At 42.8% G+C, this 25000-nt stretch overlaps 1 protein-coding gene across 1 annotated transcript in view; it reads left to right on the top strand.

Moving 5' to 3' along the window:
- The window catches only part of LOC135109361 (pancreatic triacylglycerol lipase-like), a 60838-nt gene that overhangs the window by 28633 nt on the left and 7205 nt on the right, over window positions 1-25000 (top strand). The window contains 5 exon segments of the mRNA XM_064020752.1: window positions 2645-2727; window positions 2729-2868; window positions 2978-3273; window positions 8625-8757; window positions 20974-21198. Of these exon segments, the coding sequence (XP_063876822.1) occupies window positions 2645-2727; window positions 2729-2868; window positions 2978-3273; window positions 8625-8757; window positions 20974-21198 (877 nt within the window).

The following is a 25000-nucleotide window of genomic DNA, read 5'->3' on the forward strand; positions in this document are numbered from 1 at the left end:
CTACCATACAGTTAGGAAACGCATAATCAAACAACCCAAACAAATAAATAAAATTAAATAAATACACAAGGTGACAAGAAACTGTAGCAGTCAAAGGGTTAATAGCATATACATGCAGTATTTATTATTTTACGTATAACCTAAAATTTACACATTTATCGATATTCGCCACAGCTGCCTGTACACATTATTGATAGTGGTAAGTATTCCTTAGGAGTACTGCATGCACGGGTTCTGACGCATGTGTTGACGAGCAGTCTGCCAGAGTACGGTGTTGCAGCGTTAAGCAGCAGTAGTTGTATCTAGCTGAGCGCAAATCTGACCACATTCTCAAGCGTCTCGATAACACCTCACTTGTTTTATTATTATTATTTTTTTTTCATGTCCGGATCTCCAAATGTAACAGGATTAAGACGATGCCTCTCTACCGGACAACACCTGATCAATAATTCAACTTATTTCAACATGCAACAGAAGATTGTGTAATAAAATCAGAAAATGGGATAGTACTGCATAAGACAGGATAATGTAGTTAAGAACAGATTACCACAAAGAGAAGTTAGGACTGACTGATCTATTTAAGAAGACAGTAAAGATGTGGATGGAGAGTGGCAAAGGAAAGGAAAAGGTAAAAAAAAAAAAATAAATAAATAAATAAATAACAAGAAAACGACACGGAAGGAATGGACTGAAAAAAAAAATAATAATAATAAAAAGCCACATGAGCGAAAGAAAATAACGAAAAAAACGAGTTACAGCCACAAGAACACTAGCAATCACTCTGCCAGCCAAGTCGTGGAGGTTACGAACTTTTAAGAGGCTCAAAAGGAAAGACCCGCGTTGCTCTTCAGTTCCGGGCGACACAGCGACACACACCACCCGCCCCCCCACACCCCGCCTCGCCACCCCTTAACCCAGTCCACCTCGCCGCAAGCCAATCCCGCCTCGCCACCGCCCAGGGTCATAATCTCGTATTTACCCTTCCTCCCTCCGCCCACGTGTTCCCGTGTCGCCAGCCCCTTTACATGTTACCGACGAGACAAGACGGATATACTCTCTCTCTCTCTCTCTCTCTCTCTCTCTCTCTCTCTCTCTCTCTCTCTCTCTCTCTCTCTCTCTCTCTCTCTGTGCTTTCTATTTTCTCCCTCTCACTTGCCATTTCCTCTTGCTTTGTTTGTTCCCTTTCCTGCTTCCTTTTCTCCTATTCCATGTTTCCTTTCTCACTTTCCTCACTTCCTCCTTTGGTTACTCTTTTTTCCTTCTTTTTTTTCTTTTTTTTGGGGGGGGAGGCAAGGGAAAAAAGCAAACTTAAATACTCTTCATAAAAAGTAATGAAAAAGAGATACAGTAAAATCCCTCTCATCCGGCATTCGAGTATCCGGCAGCTTCCAAATATCCGGCACATTTTTCCCCGAGCCTTAAAATCAATAAAAAATCAATGTGTACTCATAAAATCGATTAAAATTCCCCGCGCGAGGCATACTTTGTCCCCTCGCCATCAGAGCGCACTGCTTCGCGCCACCCGCGGCCCTACTTGCACTGTGTTTACTCAATGACTCAGTCCTGACTCAGTGACTCAGTCGCGTGTGCACTGTTTATCGCCTGAAGCCTTCATCATGCCTTAAGTTGTAGAAAAGAGGAAGCGTGTTGTGCTTACACTTAAGCAGCTGATCAGATCAGCTGCTGATTAAGATCAGCTGATCTTTGTTATGGTAAGATGCGTGAGTGTAGGGGTGGTGATTGTGGACATAATTTCACTTCTATTCAAGTATCCGGCATGTCGGATACTGTATAATTATAGATATCTTTGTTTATCTGTCTGTCTGTCTGTCTGTCTGTGTCTGTCTGTGTTTCTCCTTATCACTCCTTGTCTCACGTTTTTTCTCCTGTATTCTTTCCTTCACATCAATTTCCTCTTTTCTTTTTTTCCTTTTTTTTCCTTTTTCACCCTTTCTTCCCGTCCTTCCTCCCCCTCACTCACATCCGTCCACTCTCTCCTTCAGTCAATCAACCAATCAATCAATCCTATCTGCTGTTTTGTTAATCCATCCTCTGCTGTACTATCATATCTTCCCATCTACTATCCTGCCTTTTATTTTACTATCCAATCTTCTGTTGTACTATCCTACCTTTTACTGACTGCACTATTTTATTTTCTGTTTGACTATCTTATCTACAACAGTCCTGTCTTCTACTGTACTATCTCATTTCCTGGTGTACTATTCAGTCTCCCGCTATACTATTATATCTTCTATGTGACTATCCTGTCTTCTTACCTATTAGTTAGCCAGAATTAATCTTTGAACACTCATACGTAATTGGAGATATGTTACTGTTTGGGTATCCTATTGTAAGCCTATATACGAGTACTGTGCCAAACCTCCCCGTAGGAATCCATCTTACTTTTTATCATCCATCTATGATCCTATATCCTAACTTAAAACATCTTTCTCTTGCAGGAATTAATTTGTTACTGTTTGGGTATTTTATTGTAATCCTATATCCATGCCAAACCTTCTAGGGACTCCCACGTGTAGGTCTGAGGGCTCCTTGCAGCTTTCCTTATTTTCTTATGTTCTTATGCTCCTCATTGGGTACCCTACTGTAATCCTCCTATATTCTCAAACCTTCCTCTATCCTGCAGGAATTCGTCGCTTCATAGGATGCAACCACATCCGATCCTACGAGTACTTCACGGAGTCCATCAACTCGGCGTGCCCTTTCGTAGGGGATCGAGTGCCCCTCCTGGGAGAGTTATCAGCTGGGGGCGTGCTGGTCCTGCGAGGGGTCCGCGGGGCAGGGGGGCAGTAGTGGTGGGGGCAGTGGTGGAGGCGGCGGCGGTGGTGGTGGTGGTGCTGGTGGGAGAAGGTGCGCAAGAATGGGGGCTCACGCAGCGACTCCCTACATCCCAAGAGGAGGAGGAGGAGGAGGAGGAGGAGGAGGAGGAGGAGGAGGGATAGAAGAAGAAGCAGGAAGAATACACAATGATCTTCAAGGTGGAGGAACAGGAGATGATGCTGAGAGAATGGCAGACATTGGGAGAAGAAAAGGAGGAGAAAGAACACGGGAAGGAAGGAGAGAAGGCGAAAGGGAAGGCACTGGAGGGCACCCTTACACCTTCGTCACGCCACTGTACCACCACCCACCACCACCGCCACCATCACCCACCACCACCACCACCACCACCTCGCTCTGCACCCGCCCGTAAGATGGACAGGGGAAGCAGCAGCAGGAAGATGTACCTTATCACTGCTGCGGACTCCCCTTTCTGCTGTGAGTATGACGAAGAGAAGAGAGGGGGAGGGAGGAAGAGGGGGAAGATGGGAGCGTTTGCAAAGGCTTGGTGGAAAGGGGAGAAGGATGGGAAGGGGGAGGAAAGGAAGGGTAAAGGAGGGAAAGAGAAGTTGAGGAAAGTAGGAAGGATGGAAGGAGGTCAATACATGTGGTGGAAGGAAGGAAGGAAGGAAGGAAGGAAGGAAGGAAGGAAGGAAGGAAGGAAGGAAGGAAGGAGAGTGATGGAGAAAAGAAAGCTGGGAAGGAAAAGCAAGGAAGAGAGAAAGGAAAGGTGGAAATTTGAATGGGAGGAAATGAGAGAGAGAGAGAGGAGAGAGAGAGAGAGAGAGAGAGAGAGAGAGAGAGAGAGAGAGAGAGAGAGAGAGAGAGAGAGAGAAGAGAGAGGAGAGAGAGAGAGAGAGAGAGAGAGAATATCCCAAAATCATGAAAACCCAATCAGATTACATCAATTAGTAACCCTTTGACACCATGACCAGCGGCTCACCAATATCAGGTCACGCTAATACATGAGGTCACTTTGAAGTCTTACTGTGTGACCTTAGCTGACCTCGTGACTGAGAGTGGTGATGAGTGACACCTTTAAACCATCAGTACCTTTGGCGTCCTTTGGAGACTTGTAATTGGATACCTTGGTGAATGAACGGAGAAACTGATTGGTTGATTGGTGACTGGTCGCTTTCTTGATTGGCGAACTTCCCGTGATTGATTGGATGGTGATTTCTCGGTGACTTACTGACAGGTTGGTATTAAATGACTGACTGATGGACTGACTGACTGACTGACTGACTGATGAATGAGTAAAGCAGGAAGTCCGTACCAATGATCTTAAATTATCTGAGTCACAAGGAAGAGATTTGTCACGGAAAAATGGAGTCTCTCTCTCTCTCTCTCTCTCTCTCTCTCTCTCTCTCTCTCTCTTTTTCTCTCTTTCCCTGAGTGTGTGTGTGTGTGTGTGTGTGTGTGTGTGTGTGTGTGTGTGTGTGTGTGTTTCTCAGTTCCTTCATTTTCTAATTTACCACCTTTCAATTTCTGGAATCGTCTATCTGTGTCTGTGTTGTCTGTCTGTCTGTCTAACCATCCCCTTCCCACCCCCCCCCGTCTCTCTCTCTCTCTCTCTCTCTTTCTCTCTTACTTCCGGTCGCTCTAATTTAGCGAGTCTGGGAGACAGGACATTCCCGCGCCATCCAAGGTTCGATTATTAAACATTTCGCTGCAGTCTGAGCCAAACACATCTGCTTTTACCTCACTGCACCAACTTCCGTGTGGCTTTGGACTTCTCATATATACGTCTGTTCTCCTCCTCCTCCTCCTCCTCCTTTTCTCTTCCTCCTCTTCTCTGCCTCCCAAGCTCCGCGGCACGAGTCTAAATTTGACGTGTATTTAGTGCATCTGCCTGCTTACATTGCTGGATTTGACTTGTTTCGATGTATCCTCTCTCTCTCTCTCTCTCTCTCTCTCTCTCTCTCTCTCTCTCTCTCTCTCTCTCTCTCTCCTCTCTCTCTCTCTCTCTCTCTCTCTCTTTCGAAGTGTTTTCTCTACTCGAAGTGCTTCTTCTGTTAAAAAAATCTCACCAATCTGGCACTAGAACCGTAAAAATACCCTTAAAAAACCGTGTAACTTCAACTTAAGGCTTTTCAGAAGTGCTTTTTATCTCACCAGAGGTTAGCCGGGTTGTCAAGAGTGCTTCTCCCGTCAATAATGTAGAAATCTCATCAACCTGTCAAAAAAAACTGATCAACCTGTCAAAAAAAAATCTTTAAAAACCCGTGTAACTTCAACAACAAAAAGCCTTTTGAAAGCCGTCCTGGTGCGGCGCAGAAGTGTTTCAGAATATGGTCCGAGACTGCACAGCGGGAACTACAGCATATCACAGCCAAACACTCTTAGCCACTCCTCACCACACTAATACCCGCACGATCCACCAGCGCCACATGACACAGTTACAGCGATCCACCAATCCACCTCGCCCATCACCCTGGGTGGAGGAGGCCGAGGGGACGCCCGTAAAACTGCTAGGGAGGATAAGGATGATGAGGATGCCTGCGTGGTGGTACCCTTGGGAGTGACCGGGGTGGAAGCAGCTTAGGATAACAGATGGATAAGTGGATAGGTGGACTGCTGTGGAATGTGTGGTGGTTTATGGTTACTGGTGTTGTGGGGAGTGGATGTGGCGGATAGGGAATGGAAGTAAAGGATAATGGAAGTAGAGGATAATAAGTTCTTGAATAAAGGATGGAAGGAGAAGGAAGGAAGGCGAGCAAGTGGTGACAGTGGGCTGGGCATGGATAGGTTAACACGCTCATGGATAAGAGATGGAGGGATGGATGGATGGATGGATGGATGGATGTAGGTAGTAAGTAAGATAGTGCTGATAGTGGGTTTGGATAGTATGGAGAAAGTAAATACGTAAACAAATAAATAAGTAAAACAGAAAAAGCCCGCTGAACTGCCGTCTCCTTCCCCCCTAACCTAACCTAACCTAACCCAACCCAAGCTAAACCTAACCTAACCTAAACATATAAATAAATAAGAAAACTGAACGAAAAAAAAGTCCACACACACACACACACACACACACACACACACACACACACACACACACACACACACACACACACACATACACACACACACACGACTCTAAACTGCAAATCGGCTGACCCTCGTGGCTTTAAAGGGACGCTGGAAAACCTGCAACTCTGGGCCATGAATCAAACACAAGAGACAAAACTTGTAGGCAGCGTTTTAACAAGTGGCGGAAGTTAAGTAGTCTGCAGGGAGGTTATGAAGGCGGAAGATTATTGTTTGTGGCTTAATTACCAATACAAGCATCCACCGCCTTTGAAGTTGTTTGTTCTTGCTGTTTTGTTACTTAAAGGAGAGGAAAAACAGTGAAGGAAGTTTAAAAGTGGGGAAAAAAAAGTAGTTTTGTTTTATTTGTGGCTTGATCATCATGCACGCATCCACCGCCCTTGAAGCTGTTTGTCCTTGCTGTTTGTTACTTATGGGGAAGGAAAAACAGCGAAGGGAGTCAGTGAGTGTTATAAAGCAGGGGAGAGAATAGTAGCATTGCTTTACTACTTAAGGGGAAGGGTAACTAGTGAAGGAAGGCACCGGGTGTTACAAGGCAGTGGGGAAAAGTAGCATTGTTTTCTCATGATACAACTGACTGAAGAATACACTAAAAGGCAATGGATGGAAAAATGAATAATGAACGAAGTGTATAATAAAGCACATGCAACTTTCAGCCCATAAAATGAATAAATAAATGAGTAAATAAACGAAGTAAACAAATGTACCTATAAACGTATGGAGAGAGAGAAAAAAAAAACATAAGCAGCGTTCGAGGTATAAACAATAATGATGGATACATACAGAAAAAAATAAGTAATGAATGTACAAATTAAGAAAATAGCAAATAACAAACTAACTAGAGATGAAAAGATAACTAGCTCATAAACTAACAAACTAACTTCCTAAGATCGAGAGTTAAAAAGAAAAAAACAAATAAATAAAACAAAAACAAAGATAAATAGCTCACAAAATAACAAACGAACGAAAAAAAAGAACTAATTAAAGCCTAACTAACTACCCAACGAACTACACACATACACAAACGAAAATACAAAACACTTCGGAACACACATCTGGAGCAACACCGGCACACACACACACACACACACACACACACACACACACACACACACACTTCAAATCACTATCCAGCCAAATCGAAGGCATGTCGTGTCCTCACTTTCCCTTTCTTCCCTCCCACTCCTCACCATCTCCCCCACCATCATATCCTCACCCAAGACTCCTCACCACTCCGGAATCACAACGCGCTAGGGGATCGCCGCGCCCGTTCCCTTGACGTAACTTAGTGGCGGCATCCTGAAGGGAAAATACCGGTACACCAGGACTGTATTAAGAAATACTCTGCTTTCTCACCACGACCATTTTTCAAGGCCACAGAGATCTTAATCGGGTTCTGAAGGGTGTTTCTCCCGTTAGTTATGTAGAAATCTTGATGATCTGTCACTGGAACCATGAAAACACTTTTAAAAACCAGTGTCACTTCAACTAGAGACTTTTGAAAGTAGAGCAGGTGCGCGCAAAAGTGTTTCAAAATATGGTGCCAAGACTCGCGTAGAAAGGAATGGTATTTGTGAATGCTCTGAGGAGGCAATGGCGCGTCCTCTCAGCCTCCGGACATGTCGCCCCGTGTGTGTGTGTGTGTGTGTGTGTGTGTGTGTGTGTGTGTGTGTGTGTGTGTGTTTGTTTTCCTTTTTTATTAAGGAGGGTTTAGAAGTGTTTAGAATAACGGAGAAAATAATGAGGATAGTAATATGCATTCATTGGAGAGAGAGAGAGAGAGAGAGAGAGAGAGAGAGAGAGAGAGAGAGAGAGAGAGAGAGAGAGAGAGAGAGAGAGAGAGAGAGAGAGAGAGAGAGAGAGAGAGAGAGAGAGAGAGAGAGAGAGAGAGAGAGAGAGAGAGACTTCTGACTGACCGACTGACTCACTGTTTTGACTGACAGAATGACTGACAAATAGACAGACAAAAAAAGACAGGCTGACAGAGAGACAGACAAGGACAGACAGAAAGTGAAGGGATAAAACACACACACACATACACACACGGAAGACAGAAATAGTGAAGAACGAATAGGAGGAGAAACAAGCACAATAGGGATAAGAAGGGAGGAAAGGGAGGGAGGAGAGAGCCTTCTGCTCCCCTCCCTCCTGCAGGTAACAATATTGGCGGTTGTCCAGGCCACTTAGGAAACGAGAGGCAGGATCTGTGGCGATTGATACGAGGAAGGGAGGTAGAGAGGGAGGAACGGAAGGGCAAAGACGGGGAAGGAGAAGGGGAGGAACTGAAACAAATAAGGATGGAATAAGAGAATGAAAGATGGAAGGAGAGAGAGCCATATGAAGGGCAAGAAGGAGAGAAGGGAAGGAAGAAACGCTGAATTTAAGTAAGGATGTGTTGAAGAGAGGGAAAAATGGAGGAAAGAAGGGAGGGAAAAAGGAAAAGGAAGTGTAGGATAGAGATAGTAAGGAAAGAAGAAGACAAGAAAATAGAGAGATAGACAGGAGGGGAAGAGGAACTGAGGGATACGAAAGAGAGACAAAAAGGTATATTTACTTTGATTTTCCTACATTTTCCTTCCCCTTCAACATCCTCGCTTCCTCTTCCCTTCGCAATATTCCTATCATATATTTCTCATGTCCTCTAACCGCTGCCTAACCTAACCACCACAACCACATAATTACCCTAAAAAAATCAACACTCTTCCTAACTACTCAATTCCTCTCTTTACCTCTCCCAGTGTTCCACCACCGAGTCAGCTTGGTAATGTCATACACCAAGGAGGCTGAGACACACGGGGGGGACATCGGCATCTTCCACATCACACTGGTGGGGGACTCCGGGACCTCTGGCCGCCTGCAGCTCAACCCAGAGTGAGTAGCGAGTGACGGTGATGGAGGGGCGGGTGGGTGAGGGTAGGGCGGGAGGGGAGAGGTGGGAAGGAAGTGGAGGGAAATAAGGGAGGAGAGGAGAGTATAGGAGAGAGGAGAGGGTATGGAAAAGAGGAAAAAGCAAAGAAAAGACGGAAAGAAGGAAAGAGAGAGAGAGAGAGAGAGAGAGAGAGAGAGAGAGAGAGAGAGAGAGAGAGAGAGAGAGAGAGAGAGAGAGAGAGAGAGAGAATTACAAATCAAAAGTGAAGAAGAGTCCTAAGGGAGACACGAAAGAGAGGAGGGGAAAGGAAGGTACGAGAGGAGGAGGAGGAGGAGGAGGAGGAGGAGGAGGAGGAGGAGGAGGAGGAGGAGGAGGAGGAGGAGGAGGAGGAGGAGGAGGAGGAGGAGGAGGAGGAGGAGGAGGAGCATGCATGGTGGGAGGGGAGAACGTAGAGGTGAGTGAAGGGGTAAGAGATGGGAGGGTATGGGGAGGGTGGAAAATACGAGGAACAGGGGAGGAGGAGATGAAAGTGGTAAGGGAGGGAAAGGAAAATATGTGAAAGGAAGGGGTGATAAAAAGTGATTGGTTTGTATGGGAGAGGTGTGGGTGTGTGTGTGTGTGTGTGTGTGTGTGTGTGTGTGTGTGTGTGTGTGTGTGTGTGTGTGTGTGTGTGTGTGTGTATGGAGGGAGGTGGTGGTGGTGGTGGTCGCTGTGTATTCATGGACTGTACCTCACTTCTTACCCATAATTCACAGCAGAAACATGTGTGGCTTTGTTGGGATTCTTTCATTTACGTTCCTCTGTCTCTCTATCTCTCTCTCTCTCTCTCTCTCTCTCTCTCGCTTTGAGTGAGAGGAGATTAAGTAATGGAAGAAAAAGTAAAACACACACACACACACACACACACACACACACACACACACACACACACACACACACACACACACACACACACAACTAACCGCTTCCAGAGTCAAAGAGTATAACAAACCGAATAAATAATAAATAAACAAAAACATATAATAAATAAATAACTGGCCAATTTTGATCTATTTAGAGGTGTCGAGAGAGAGAGAGAGAGAGAGAGAGAGAGAGAGAGAGAGAGAGAGAGAGAGAGAGAGAGAGAGAGAGAGAGAGAGAGAGAGAGAGAGAGAGAGAGAGACCCTCCAACAGGTAAAGCTTAGTGTGTGTAGTTGCTATAACATTCAGATGAACACAAAGGAACGCAAAAAAAGAACAAACAGCAGCAGACATGTTGGTTTAGGCGAGGCAATGATAAACTACACTACCTAATCTGAACTGAGACTAGTTAGGATTATACAGACCAGACGTAGGGTAGTAAAGCCAGGAGGAGGAGGAGGAGGAGGAGGAGGAGGAGGAGGAGGAGGAGGAGGAAAAAAGTGTGAAGTAGCTTAAGTAGTGTGGCGTGGAGAAGACATAACGTTAAACTCTGCAAATTATGACCAAGTAATATATTTAAATAGAATCCCTTTGTTCCTCCTCCTCCTCCTCCTCCACCTCCTCCTCCTCCTCCTCCTCCTCCACCTCCTCTTCCCAGCTGCTTTAATCCCTCTTACCTCATCTCTGTCCTTCCAGATTTACCCTCTTCCCTTCCTCCCTTCCTCTTTTCTCTCCTCCAAACTCCTCGCCTTCATTTAGCATTCAGGATTTTCACACCTTCCTTCACTGTACTCTCATCCTCCTCCTCCTTCGCATCCTCCTCTTCCTCCTTCTCCTCCTGCTCCTAACCCTACTCTTATTCCTCCTCCTCATCCTTCGCTTTCTTCTTCTTATTATTATTAACAATTCTTCTTGTTCTTCTTCTTATCATTACTATTATTATTATTACTATTATTATTATTATTATTATTATTATTATTATTATTATTATTATTATTATTATTATCATCATTATTATTCTTTTCCTCTTCCTCCTCCTCCTCCTCTTCCCAACTATTTCTATGCCAGCGCAAGTTGGAGGGAGTGGTGGGTGGGGAGGAACCTTCTGCTGTGCTTTCCTGTCTTTCTTCCCTGTAGCTGCCTTGTAAGGACCAAAAAGTCTGTTGCTGTTTGACTTTCCATTGTATTCCTCTGTATCCCTCCTCATCTTCCTCTTTCTCTCCCTCCTCCTCTTCCTACTTTTCCCCCTCCTCCTCTCTCTACTTTTCCTTTTTCTCCTCTTCCTTCTTCTTTTAGTTTCCTCCTTCTCCCACATTCTTTTTCTCCTCTTTCTTCTATTTCTTCTTCTCTCCTCCTCCTCCTCCTCCTCCTTTTAGTTTTCTTCCTTCTCCCCCTTATTCTTTTCTTTTCCTCTTCTTTCTACTTTCCTCCTTCTCTCCTCCTCTTCCTACTTTTCCTCCTTCTCCTCTTAGTTTTCCTCCTCCCCTACGTCAACTTACTTTACGCTCCCTCCATATTAATCTATCATTCTGCCTGACTCTGTTTGTTCTCTCTCTCTCTCTCTCTCTCTCTCTCTCTCTCTCTCTCTCTCTCTCTCTCTCTCTCTCTCTCTCGCAAAATTCTACTCATTTTTCTTCCTTTTTTGTGTTTTCTTTTTTTCTTTTCTTCATGCGTGTATTTTGAGAACCTAAAAAATATTTCGCTTTCATTTCCATTTTCTCGGAATATATATGAATGAATGAAGGAAGCAAAGAAGAAACAAACGAGAAGGAAGGAAGGAAGGAAGGAAGGGACGGTAAGAGAGAGGCGTGGAAGGAGGAAAAAGGGAGAAGTAAGGCGGGAGAAGAAGAAAGACGAAAAGACTGAGAGACGATGGAAAGGAAAAGTAACGAAGGAAGAAAGGAAAGGAAATGGAGAAAAATGAAAGCAGAAAAGGATGGAAGGAAAAAAACAAATTACTAAAGATGAATGAATGAATGAATGAATGAATAAACAAACAAATGAGAGTGAAAGAAGGCAAAAAGGAAGAACGAAGAAACAAACAAAAAGAAGAAAAAAAGGAAGAAAGTACAAAAATAAAACAAAAGGAAAAGCAAGAAAGAAGAAGGGAGGAGAGGAAAGGAAAAAAATGAAAGGGAAGGAAAAAGAGAAGAGTGAAGAAGAGCAAGCGGAGGAGGAGGAGGAGGAGGAGGAGGAGGAGGAGGAGGAGGAGGAGGAGGAGGAGGAGGAGAGAGAGAGAGAGAGAGAGAGAGAGAGAGAGAGAGAGAGAGAGAGAGAGAGAGAGAGAGAGAGAGAGAGAGAGAGAAAGAGAGAGTTGCGTTCAAGCCACGTCTGTCTGTCTTGTAAACCAGTTGGAGAATGATTTTGCTAGATGGTGACGGGTTTAGGTGTGTGTGTGTGTGTGTGTGTGTGTGTGTGTGTGTGTGTGTGTGTGTGTGTGTGTGTGTGTGTGTGTGTGTGTGTGTGTGTGTGTGTGTGTGTATAACGATAGCTATCCCTCCCCCACTCACTCACACACACACACCACTTTACCAAGAGCCATACAGAGAACAGGGAAGGAGGGGAGCAAAAACACTGCTAACCTCCACAAAGGAAACAGGTAAAGAGAACCTCCACACCTTGCTACCTTTGATCTCCAGAACTTACGTAAAAACTGCCCCCAACATTACAATAGGAGGGAGATGATGGGGCAGGGGAGGGATACGGATAGGAAGGTGGCGTATAGGATGATAGCAGAAGATAAAGGAGAAGAGGACGAGAGAAATGTACAGGAGAGGTTAGAATTGGAGGAGGAAGGAAGTGAAGGAAGATAAGAAGAGTGAAGAAGGAAATGAGTAAGGGAATGAGAGAGAGAGAGAGAGAGAGAGAGAGAGAGAGAGAGAGAGAGAGAGAGAGAGAGAGAGAGAGAGAGAGAGAGAGAGAGAGAGAGAGAGAGAGAGAGAGAGAGAGAGAGAGAGAGAGAGAGAGAGTGGGGGGGAGGGAGGCAGATAGAAAGAAAGGAATGAGAGGAGAAAATGAGAAACGAAAGGGGACGAAAAGACAAAGAAAAAAAAGATAGAAGGAAAAGAGTAAGAAGAAAAGGAAAACGATAGAGAAAATGTAAAGAAGATAATAAGAAAATAAAAAAAAGAGAGAGAGAGAGAGAGAGAGAGAGAGAGAGAGAGAGAGAGAGAGAGAGAGAGAGAGAGAGAGAGAGAGAGAGAGAGAGAGAGAGAGAGAGAGAGAGGGCTTCGTCGTTCCCCTCCAGCCCTTGTAATTAATCGAAGAGCAGAAGGCCGCAGTGTTATGGAAATTAGTATGTAAATATTAGATACATTAGAGGGGGACATAATTAGGAAGGCCCTCAACTACGTGTCTGTCATAAATGTCACGCTTATTAACAGGATCACGTGGTGGTGGTGGTGGTGGTGGTGGTAGAGGAGGTGGTGGGGGTAGTAGTAGTTACACGAAGAATAAAGGAATGAAAGGAAGGAAGGAAGGAAGGAAGGAAGGATGCTATAGGACAAGATAGGATAGGACAGGATAAGAAAGGATATGAAAGAAAGAAAAAAGAGAAGCGGAAGGAAAAAAGAAAAAAGTAGTAGTAGTAGTAGTAGTAGTAGTAGTAGTAGTAGTAGTAGTAGTAGTAGTAGTAGTAGCAGTGGCAACAACAGCAGCATAGTAAAGATATCAGAAGTGATTTTGATAGTGGTGTTAATAGTTATTGTTGTTATCGTTACTATTGTTGTTGTTTTTGTTGCTGCTCCTGTTGTTGTCGTTGGTGCAGAGGAACAAATTACCTTCATCCATTACCCTGCCATATAGCTCTGTGGAGCGGCAGGGAAGAGGCAGGGCGGCGGCGCTGGCTTTATCAATATCTATCACTCCCCTCCGCGTGCCGACGAAGAAGGAAGGGGAGGGGGAGTGGGAGGAGGAATGAGAAGTAGGAAGAGGAGGGGAAAGAACGAAGACGAAGTAGAAGAAAGGAAAGAAAAAGGTATTGAATATATAGGCTGACTGAGAAGCGAGATGGGAGGAGGAGGAGGAGGAGGAGGAGGAGGAGGAGGAGGAGGAGGAGGAGGAGGAGGAGGAGGAGGAGGAGGAATACAAAGGAATACAAAGGAAAGCCAAACAGCAACAGACCTTTTGGTCCTTGCAAGGCTGTTTGGTAACTACTTCTAACTAGCTACAGTGAAGAGATACAGGACAGCATAGCAGAAGGCTCCTCCCCACCCACCACTCCCTCCAGCTTGCGCTGGCATGGAAATAGTTGGGAAAAGTACCATGCAGTATGGAAAAACTGACATGGAAATTTTCATAGGAAAGGATGAAAGGAAGTTCTACTATTCACCCTACGGTGAACTCTATACGCCTATCTGAAAGTTAATACAAGTTATATTAAAAATGGTGTCTGTTGAATAAGAGTTTAATAGTGAATTTAGTAATTATTCGGACAAGAAGAGAGCTTGTTGAGGATTTGCTTTTAAATATTTGTCTATTTTATTTTTGAATGATTCAATAGTATTGCTGTTTACAATTTCGGCAGGAAGTTTATTCCATATATTTACTATACGATTAAAGAAGAAATGTTTGGCCTCGTGGGATTTAAAACGTTTGGGTATAATCTTGAATCCATTATTTCTTGTTAGGTTAGAATGATCAATGGTAAAATAATTATGTGCATCAATGTTACTATATCCTTTGAAAATTTTGAACACTTCAATTAGGTCTCCTCTTATCCTGCGCTTTGTTAAACTAAATAGGTTTAGTTCTTCCAGTCGTTCCTCATACGGCTTATTGCGCAATCTTGGAATCATCTTTGTGACTCTGCGCTGTATCTTTTCTAGTTTTTCAATGTCTTTTTTGTAGTATGGTGATCAGAACTGTACACAGTATTCTAGATGAGGGCGCACCAGTGAGTTATATAAGGCAAGTATAACCTTTTCTGATTTAAATTCAAAGGTTCTTCCAATGAACCCTACTAATTTATTTGCCGTCTTTACTGTTTCTGTGCAGTGTTGACTCGGCTTTAGGTCGTTTGACACAACGACACCAAGATCTTTTTCTTTATCAGCACTTGACAGTGGCATGTTATTCATTACATATCTCGCCTGAACATTGTTGCTTCCGATATGTAGAATTTTGCACTTTTCTATATTGAATCTCATCTGCCATTTTTCTGCCCAGCTTGTTAGTTTATTGAGGTCACACTGCAGTTCCTGCCATTGTGACACAGACGTAACTCTACTTGTTATTTTGGTGTCGTCTGCAAATTTACTTATTTTGCAGTTTATCCCTTCATCAATATCATTTATGTACATTATGAAGAGTACTGGTCCTAATACAGAGCCTTGAGGAACGCCGCTATTTACCTTATGCCACTCTGACTCTTTTCCATTTATTACAACACGCTGTTTTCTGTCAGAGAGCCAGTCTCTCAGCCATTTCAGGGTGTTTCCGGCAATGCCGTGAGCTTTTACTTTACTGATGAGTCTCTTATGGGGAACAGTGTCGAAAGCTTTCTGGAAATCAAGGTAGATAATATCAACAGCTTTTGTCTCGTCATACGAGTTAAATACTTCATAAAAGAAGTCTAGTAAGTTTGTTAAGCAGGAGCGCTTGGTTCTGAAACCGTGTTGCGAATCCTTTATGATTTTATTTTCTTCTAAATATTCAACAATTTTATCTCTGATTACTGTTTCCATCAGCTTACACACTACTGAAGTGAGACTGATCGGCCTGTAATTGGCTGGGAGAGATTTATTTCCTTTTTTAAAGATTGGCGTGACATTTGCTAGTTTCCATTCGTGGGGAACTTTACCCGCTAGCAAAGTTTTATTGAATAAAATTGTAAGCGGTTTCACGAGCTCATTTCTTGCTTCTTTAAGAAGCCTGGGTGATATCTTGTCTGGCCCGGGTGTTTTGTTTACGTTCATGCTCTTTGTGACTGAGAGGATTTCACTTTCTGTGATGGTGAAGTCTGGCAGCGTGGTGCCTCGTGACTGAGGCGTGGGGGTCGGCAGACTGCCCTGAACATCCTCAGTCGTGAAGACGGTTGAGAAGTACTCGTTCAGGGTATTCGCCATGTCTGTTTCGCTTGTTATTTGTTTACCATTTTCTGTTATTAATGGACCAATCGTTGATGTTACGACCCTTTTTGCTTTTACATAACTGTAAGAATTCTTTTGGGTTCGTTTTACATGAGTTCGCGATCTGAGCTTCGACAGATTTTTTGCTGCATTTGATCAGCTTTTTTAGTTTTTCTACGTAATCTGTCATGCTCTAGTTTATCATCATTATTTTGTGTTAGTATGTATTTGTGGTACGCATTTTTCTTAGCCAGAAGGCAGCATCTAATTTCATTGTTCCACCATTTCGGTTTGGTGTTTTTTACCTTCCGTCTGTTTCGTTGCGGTACACACAAAAACGTAGTTTCATTTAACTTTTTAGCAAAGACTTCCCATGCGTTGTTTATGTCTGGTGTTTCCAGCAGAGGAGGAGGAGGAGGAGGAGGAGGAGGAGGAGGAGGAAGAGGAGGAGATGGAGAAGGAGGAGGAGGACACTTGAAACCTAATTTAACCGAACTTATTTTATCCTATCCTAACCTGATATAGCATAACCTATCTGAAACATATCAAGAGGGAAGAGGAGGAGGAGGAGGAGGAGGAGGAGGAGGAGGAGGAGGAGGAGGAGGAGGAGGAGGAGGAGGAGGAGGAGGAGGAGGAGGAGGAGGAGGAGGAGGAGGATGGATGGATAACAAATAATAGGAAGATGAAGAGAGAGACACAACTACCCACAGTATCTAAAGAGATGAGGTAAAAGACACGAAGATAAGGGATAAGAAAGAAGGGAAGAGAGACAGATAGGAGAATGAAGATGGAAACACACAGCCCGACAGACATTCACACACAAACACACATACACTCAAGCACACAAATACACACAAACACTTCCCGGCAGTAACTAAGTGATGGGAGCGAAAGGAGACGAAGATTAGGGAGGTGAAGGGCAATGGATGGGCCGCCCGTCCCTCCAGCTTGGGGACGCCAGGAAGGGACTCGCGGCCTGTGACAAATGGAGCACCCACACGGGGAAGGCGCAATACGAAGGTGGGAGCGATTCAACTTGTATCTAGCTCAGGTATTAAACTAGAGACTCACGATGCGCTGGGCTGGTTAGTGCGTGAGAGGACGAATTGGTATGGTTAGGTTTACAAGGATGAACAGAGGAGAATTTTTAAAGGGGCAGGATGAGAGAAGGAACTGATATGGACGTGTTAAAAGGATCAGGGTAAAGGATGTGAATGTGAATAAATGGACAAGAGGGGGATAGAACAAGTGGAGGGACTGCATGTTTAAAGGGATGAGCAGTGTGTTGGCAGCGTAACAGATGTGGATGAATGGAAATGACGAGGACAGAAGAGGAGGGACTGTATGTTTAAAGGGATGAGCAGAGTGTTGGCAGAGTAATAGTTGTGGATAAGGACGGGAGATGAGGAATATCGAAGAGGTGTACTGCATGCATGTTTAAAGGGATGAGCAACGTGTTGGTAGAATAATGGATGTAAATATGGACTGAAATAGATACGGAAATCGAAGAGGGAACTGTATAAGAGACAGACTGAGGGATGGCGGTCTGAGTAATTGTTAAGGTGCCCAGTGTACGAGTATAAGGATGAAACAAAGGCAAGTGTAAGATTCCAACTACCATATAGAGAAAACATTACTGGAGAATACTTGTTTGAAAATAAATATACTGAAGAAACAAAAGGACAATACATAAATTTTGGGTAAAAAGAGAAAAGAAAAGAAAAAAAAAAAGAGGAGAACAGAAGAGCCAGACTGTGAGAAGGGACAGGTGAGGGAGTGACGGTGGAAAGGCTACATTCCCGACCAACTGGACAGGATTGGAGAAAATGTAGAAGACAGAACCGTGTGGAGAAAAGGATTAACTATTTCGTATGAACATAAGAAAACAACTGAGAGAGAGAGAGAGAGAGAGAGAGAGAGAGAGAGAGAGAGAGAGAGAGAGAGAGAGAGAGAGAGAGAGAGAGAGAGAGAGAGAGAGAGAGAGAGAGAGAGAGAGAGAATCCAACAGTACCGATGAGATAAAAAAAAAAAAAAAATAAATAAATAAAACAGTGGGGAGATGATAACAATATTGCAATGATGCACAAATACTGCCGGACCATAAACGCTACACAAAAGATCAATAAAATTTAGTGGGTGTCATAAAAATAGAGATAAGATATAATTCACAATTCAGGCGTTCAAAATGGATAAATAATGCACGCTAAAACTGTAGATAAAAATAGATTAGGGATTTTATGTGGTTTTATGAGAGAGAGAGAGAGAGAGAGAGAGAGAGAGAGAGAGAGAGAGAGAGAGAGAGAGAGAGAGAGAGAGAGAGAGAGAGAGAGAGAGAACTTCAACCTCTCTACAAAATATTCAAATTCGTTCTTCATTTTGTATTTTTATTACCCTCCCTCTCCCTCCTCTCTCTCTCTCTCTCTCTCTGTTCCTCCTTTCTTCTATTTCTCTCCCTCTTCCGTAATTCCTCCCTTTCCCTTTTCTGTGAACCTTCTCGTCCTCCCCCTTCTATTCCTCCTCCTCATCTTCTTCCTCCACTCTTTATCTTTCCTTTCTCTCCTTGAACTTTTTTTTTTTGCTTTTTCCTAATTTTCTCACATCTTTCCGTTGCAAGTGACTCCTCTCCTTCTCCTTCTCCTCCTCCTTTTCGTCTTCCTCCCTTTCTTCTCCACCATCTACCTAATTTCGTTCATTTCCATCTTTTCCTGCCCACTTCCCTTTGTAAAGACTTCTCTCTCTCTCTCTCCTCCTCCTCCTCCTTCTCTTCCGTTGTTTTCTCTCCACCTTCTACCTAATTTCGTTCCTCTCCATCTTTTTTTTTTGTCTTTTTCCCTTTGTAAATCTCTCTCTCTCTCTCTCTCTCTCTCTCTCTCTCTCTCTCTCTCTCTCTCTCTCTCCTTGTCATTCGTTTCCTCATCCTCGTCTTCCTCCTGCGCCTCTTCCTTCCGCCCTTTGCTGAAACTTGGAAAAGAGCGTAGCAAGCAAATTAATTCCTCGTGTTCAGAGCTCGCGCAGACATGACAACCCGCAACTCTTAAAAATGAGAGGGAATATTGAGCTCGTGGAAGTGGTGAAGGCGGTGGAGGTGATATTAGTGAAGGCGGTGGTGGTTTAATACGTAATAAATTCCAGTAACTTAATTAACTGTAAAAATTATGTTAAGTAGTGGACTGGGATTATAATGTGTGTGTGTGTGTGTGTGTGTGTGTGTGTGTGTGTGTGTGTGTGTGTGTGTGTGTGTGTGTGTGTGTGTGTGTGTGTGTGTGTGTGTGTGTGTGTGTGTGTGTGTGTGTGTGTGTGTGTGTGTGTGTGTGTGTGTTTCATCTTTTTTTTTTCCCTTTTTTTTTCACGCGAGCCTCAAATGAAGTAAAGAAAAGTGAACATCGGTGCAAAAAAAAAAAAAAAAAAATGAAAGTGAGGATGTTTTGTGAATAGTTAATTAATATGCTAGGCATTTCTTGGTGTGTGTGTGTGTGTGTGTGTGTGTGTGTGTGTGTGTTTTACCTCTCTCTCTCTCTCTCTCTCTCTCTCTCTCTCTCTCTCTCTCTCTCTCTCTCTCTCTCTCTCTCTCTCTCTCTCTCTCTTAGGACTAATTCTGGCAAGATTATTTCATTAGCTTCTTACTGATGCAATATTTCTTCCTACTTTTCCTCTTCTCAATTTGCTTTCTTTCCATTTTTCCTTCTCTTCCCTTCTAGTCATTGCACAGTTGAATCTTTCATTTCTTTCTTCCTCTCTTTATCTTGGTTTTAATATTTCTTCCTTCTTTTCGTCTTATTCTCATTATATTCTCTTTCTTTTTACTTCTCTTTACTCCTTTTTTTCTCTTCCTTTGTAATTATGGCGGAGTTAAATTCTTGTTTTCTATATCTTCCTTCTACCTTTCTTCATCTTTGTTTCTTTTGTTATTTCTTACTCATTCTTACTCTTTATATTTTACTTTTTTTTTTTTTCGTTTCCCTAAATTTGGTTCCGCTTTATTTATTTATTTATTTATTTTATTTTACTGCATTTGCTTTCATTCCCTTTTGAAGTTCGTTCTCTTTGACTCTCCACTCCTTTCTTGTCTACTGTTCTCTCCCTTCCTCTTTCTCTCATCCCTTCCTTTCTTTCTTCCTCTCCCTCTCAAATTTACTATATTCACGTTTCATTTGTTCGTCCCTCCTTCTTTACTCACCCTTCTCTCCATGTTTCTTTTTTTCGTATTTTTTGTTCTTATTATTTTTTTTCTTTACCTTTCTATGCTGTCTTCTCTTTCTTATTCTTCCCTCCTTCTTATTCACTCTTTTATTCCTCCTGCTCTATCTTCTTTTACTTCCTAATTCTTTCTTCATCTCTCTCCTTCCTTCACTCTTCTCCATTTGATGCTATTCTGTTCTATGTTCGTCATATCTTCCTCCTCCTCCTCCTCCTCCTCCAACTCTTTTTTTCTTCCCTCTCTTTTCTCCTCTTGTTTTTTTCATCTCTAGTTCTTCCTTTGTTTTATTCCCCTCTTTTTTCATTCATTTTTTATATACACATTCTTGCTATCTTTGGTTATTGTCCTGCTCCTCCTTCTATCACTTTCTCCTTTCTTTTCTTCCTTTCTCTTTCTGTCCCGGCCTTTTTTATTCTGCTTCTGCCTCTTCCTTCATTTAATCAGTTCCTTCCATTCTAAATTCACCAACCATTCCGTAGTAGTACCAGTAGTAGTAGTAGTTAGTAGTAGTAGTAGTAGTAGTAGTAGTAGTAGTAGTAGTAGTAGTAGTAGTAATTTTTCCTTTCCTTCACCCGATTCTTTTTTCTGGTTTAACTGTTTTATCTTCGACAAATTCTTTACTGGGCAATTCCATCTTATCAGTCCTGAGTTTCGTATAAGATGAACCACAATACCGCATACAGGAGAAAAGCAAAGCAAGCAGTCGAGACACACAGCAGTGGGAAGCCGTTGCAGACTTACCACACGAATATTATTAAACTGGATGGTGCAAAAATAACAGGACTCATATTAAACTTCTTCTCCTCTTCTTCCTCCTCCTCTTCCTCTGTTTTCTCCCCACCATCTACCTAATTTCGTCTCTTACCATCCTTCCCTGTCTTCCTCCCTTCGTAAATACATATCTCCTCTTCCTCCTCCTCTTCTTTCTTCTTCTCCCTTTTCCTCTGCTTCCTCTAGGTAGACATGTTTCATACAAGGACTGCCTCGTGTAGGGCTGATGGCTTCTTGCAGCTTCCCTTATTTTCTTATGTTCCTCTCCCAATTTTACCTAGTGACACATCCTCTTCCACGTGGCTTGTTCTAGAGAGGTGTTCTTTGAGCCGGGGGCAGGTGTACACGTTCATGGTGGGCACGCAGGACCTGGGGCCGCTGCGCTACGCCACCCTGGAATGGAACTACGTCACCGCCTACTACAGCCCACTCAGCTGGCGCCTCCTCTCCCACCCCGTCGTGTTCGTCAACCGTGTGCATATTGACTCCGTGGAGATGCAGGAGAGGTGAGGTCTGCTGTGCTGTTGTGTGTGTGTGTGTGTGTGTGTGTGGTGTGTGTGTGTGGTGTGTGTGTGTGTGTGTGTGTGTGTGTGTGTGTGTGTGTGTGTGTGTGTGGTGTGTGTGTGTGTGTGTGTGTGTGTGTGTGGGCGGTCCGGGATGGTTTGAGGTTAAGGTGAGCTTGAGTTGAGTTCATTCTAATTTAGTTTATTTAAATTTCCCTTTAGTTGTGTTCAATTCAATTTCCTTCATTTGAGTTCATTCACTTATCTTCATTTCATTTAATTTCCATTCACCTGGGTCGAGTTCAGCTCAGTTTGTGCTGATTTCACTCAGTCCACTTCCCTTCAGTTGAGTTCACTTTAGTTCACTTCATTTCTGTTGAGTTGAATTGATTTCAGTTCAGTTCACTTCACTTCCCTTCAGTTAACTACACTTTCCTTGAGCTGAGTTCACTTCACTTAATTTCACTTGAATTCACTTTAATTCATTAACTTCACTTCCCTTCTGGTGAGTTTATTTCACTTCTGCTGATTTCGCTGAGCTCATTTCTCTTAATTTGAACGGAGTTCACTTCAGTTCGGCTTATTTCACTGCAGGTTTAATCAGTTTCACTCAGTTAACTTCCCTTCAGTTGACTTCACTTTAAATCAGTTTACTTCAACTTCAGCTGAATTATGTTCATTTCAGGTTAGGTCAGATAAATTTAACAGACTGAACATAAATGAACATAACACTACAAACTTCACTTCAGTACACTCCATTTAAATTGAGTATGTTTCCTGCTCACGTTAGGTCAGTCCAATTCTGTTAATTTCAGAGCATTTAATTTCACTTCCCGTAAGATTACATAAGAACATAAGAACATAAGAAATAAGGGAAGCTGCAAGAAGCCACCAGGCTTACACGTGGCAGTCCCTGTACGAAACATACCCACCTATTTCCACCTATCATCCCCATCCATAAACCTGTCTAATCTTCTCTTAAAGCTCTCTAATGTCCTAGCACTAACAACATGATTATTGAGTCCGTTCCACTCATCTACCACTCTATTTGAGAACCAATTTCTACCTATCTCTTTCCTAAACCTAAATTTTTCAAGCTTGAACCCGTTATTTCTTGTTCTATCATGGTTGTTGATCCTAAGAATTTTGTTTGTTATAACCCTTATACCACTTAAAAACTTCTATCAGCTCCCCTCTTAACATACGTCTTTCTAAAGAATGTAAATTTAACAGCTTCAATCTCTCTTCGTAAGGAATACTCATCATCCCCTGTATCCTTTGTCATTCTCCTCTGTACTGATTCTGATAGACCTATATCTTTCCTGTAATGTGGGGACCAGAACTGCACAGCGTAGTCTAGATTGTTTCGTTCACTTCACTTCACCTCAGTTCAATTCATTCTACTTCAAAACATATCAATAGTTAAGCTGATTTTAATTCGTAGAGTCACTGACATACATGTTTAGTTTCAGTACATTTCATCAGCGTTATTCATTAGACGTACGTATGTGTCTTTTATCTTTCTGTTATCCGGGTATCATTTCGTATCCCAATGCATTGTTCAGATCGTTTTGTTTGGACCATAACTGCTGATATTCTAATTACACACTGAGCTTTGTATTTTGAAAGATCAACATTTGGTCAGCTGAATGCTAGTAATGCTGTGGTCAATAATCCATCCACCCATCCATCTATCTATCGTGGGATAACCTTTTGTAACACTCTCATTTGTGCTGCAGCCCTATTGATGTTGTTTGTTCTTTATGCTGCCCTGCTATACCTACCGTCTTATCTGTGGATGTAGGAGTGCATTTAAATTACGTATTTTTCCTGAACGGTCACCAGATATTTCATCCCTTAAAGACCAGAATATTTGTTACCTGTTCTTTTCTGTTTTAACACCATCTTCTTTCAAAAATATAATGGGAAAAAAAATATGTAAAGTTGTAGAATGTGTGTTTCCTGTTCCTTATTTCAGACAATTTCTTACATAAAAGAGAGAGGAGAGAGAGAGATGGAGGAGAGGAGAGAGAGAGAGAGAGAGAGAGAGAGAGTAGAGAGTGAGAGAGAGGAGAGTGAGAGAGAGAGAGGGAGAGAGTAAAAAAATAAATAATTAAATAATTAAACGCGAAGGACCTGCAGGATATGTAACTCTTTTTCTGCGGATATCCTGGTGAAACGTCTAAAACAAAGCCAAACAAAAGGGAGAGTGTGCAGGAGTGAATGATGGGATTGTGTAGGAGTGCAGGACGGGAGTGTGTAGGAGTGCAGCGTAGGAGTGATGTGCCGGCTGATGTGGAAGCAGTGTGAAGGAGGGTAGGCATGTCAGTGAGGCAAGGAAGTTATGTATCTCTGTTGACTCGTTCGTCTAGGGTGAAATCAACTGGAGCTGGACTGGGGGTGAGTGAGGTGATGTGTTCCGGAAGGCAGGGGCTGGCTGTGTCTTGATACGCTACGAGTCTTTGCTTGAGCATTGAGAAGGGAAGGGGCGAGAACCTAACAAAAGAACGTAAGGGTAATTGTAAGCTAAAATAAGAACATAAGGGAAGTTGCAAGAAGCGAAAACAAAAACATAAGGGGTTGTCCTGAGGAGTTACTATAAGAATATAAGGAAAATTGTAAGGCAACATAAGAACATAAGGGAAATTGTAGGGTAACATAAGAACATAAGGGAAATTGTAAGGTAACATAAGTGAAGCTACAACAATCCAGTAGGGCGTACACGTCTGCATAAAACACAGCTACCCATATCCATCTGTCATCCCTATCCATAAATTTATCGTCTGTTAAAGCTTCCTATTGACTCCAACAACTGACAACCTCATTATCAAGTCCATCCATTCAAGAACCATTTTTTTTTTTTCCCGGTCTAAATGCATGGAACAATGAACCTGCTAATTCTAACTCCATTAAGGATCTTGTCTCCATCATCTTCGTTACAATTCTTATGCCACCTAAATGCCTCTATCAGATCAACCCTCACTCTGTAACGAAAGAAAATGTAACCACTTTATTTTCTCTCCCCGCATCGTTATGTTAAACAGGAGAGGGTGAAGTGCAGCTTTATGAAGTAGATTAAAAACTTGAAATAAAAAAAAAAAATATTAAGTGAAAGTCAGACAAACATACATAATGCACTGACTGAACTAATCCTTACTTGAACAACTGATGAAATAAGATGAAGTAATATTAAATGGTACAAAAATATCTGAACTATAAATTAATGACATGAAAACTACGAGAGAGAGAGAGAGAGAGGAGAGAGAGGAGGAGAGAGAGAGAGAGAGAGAGAGAGAGAGAGAGGAGAGAGAGAGAGAGAGAGGAGAGAGAGAGAGAGGAGAGAGAGAGGAGAGAGAGAGGCTAATTACTCACGACTAACAGAAGGTGGAGACAGGAAAGAATTGACGCGAGGTTGAGTCATTTTAAGAGACCGTAAAGTTCGATTAATGATCCACGTGATTGAGAGAGAGAGAGAGAGAGAGGAGAGAGAGAGAGAGAGAGAGAGAGAGAGAGAGAGAGAGAGAGAGAGAGAGAGAGAGAGAGAGAGAGAAATGGCTTACTCCATTCCTTTACTTATAAAAATTAATGTTCCAAAAAACGGTGGTCATAAAATGTAACTCTCTCTCTCTCTCTCTCTCTCTCTCTCTCTCTCTCTCTCTCTCTCTCTCTCTCCCTCTCTCTATCTATCTATCTATTTATCTCTCTTTCTATTTACCTTAGTCCAGTCAGTCAGCCAGTCAGCCCAGCCAGTCCTCCAGAAGGCTGTTGGGGCTCGAACTGTGTTTTCAGTGGTTTGTGTGTGCAG

Source organism: Scylla paramamosain, chromosome 18 (assembly GCF_035594125.1).
Source record: "Scylla paramamosain isolate STU-SP2022 chromosome 18, ASM3559412v1, whole genome shotgun sequence".
Classification (NCBI taxonomy): domain Eukaryota; kingdom Metazoa; phylum Arthropoda; class Malacostraca; order Decapoda; family Portunidae; genus Scylla; species Scylla paramamosain.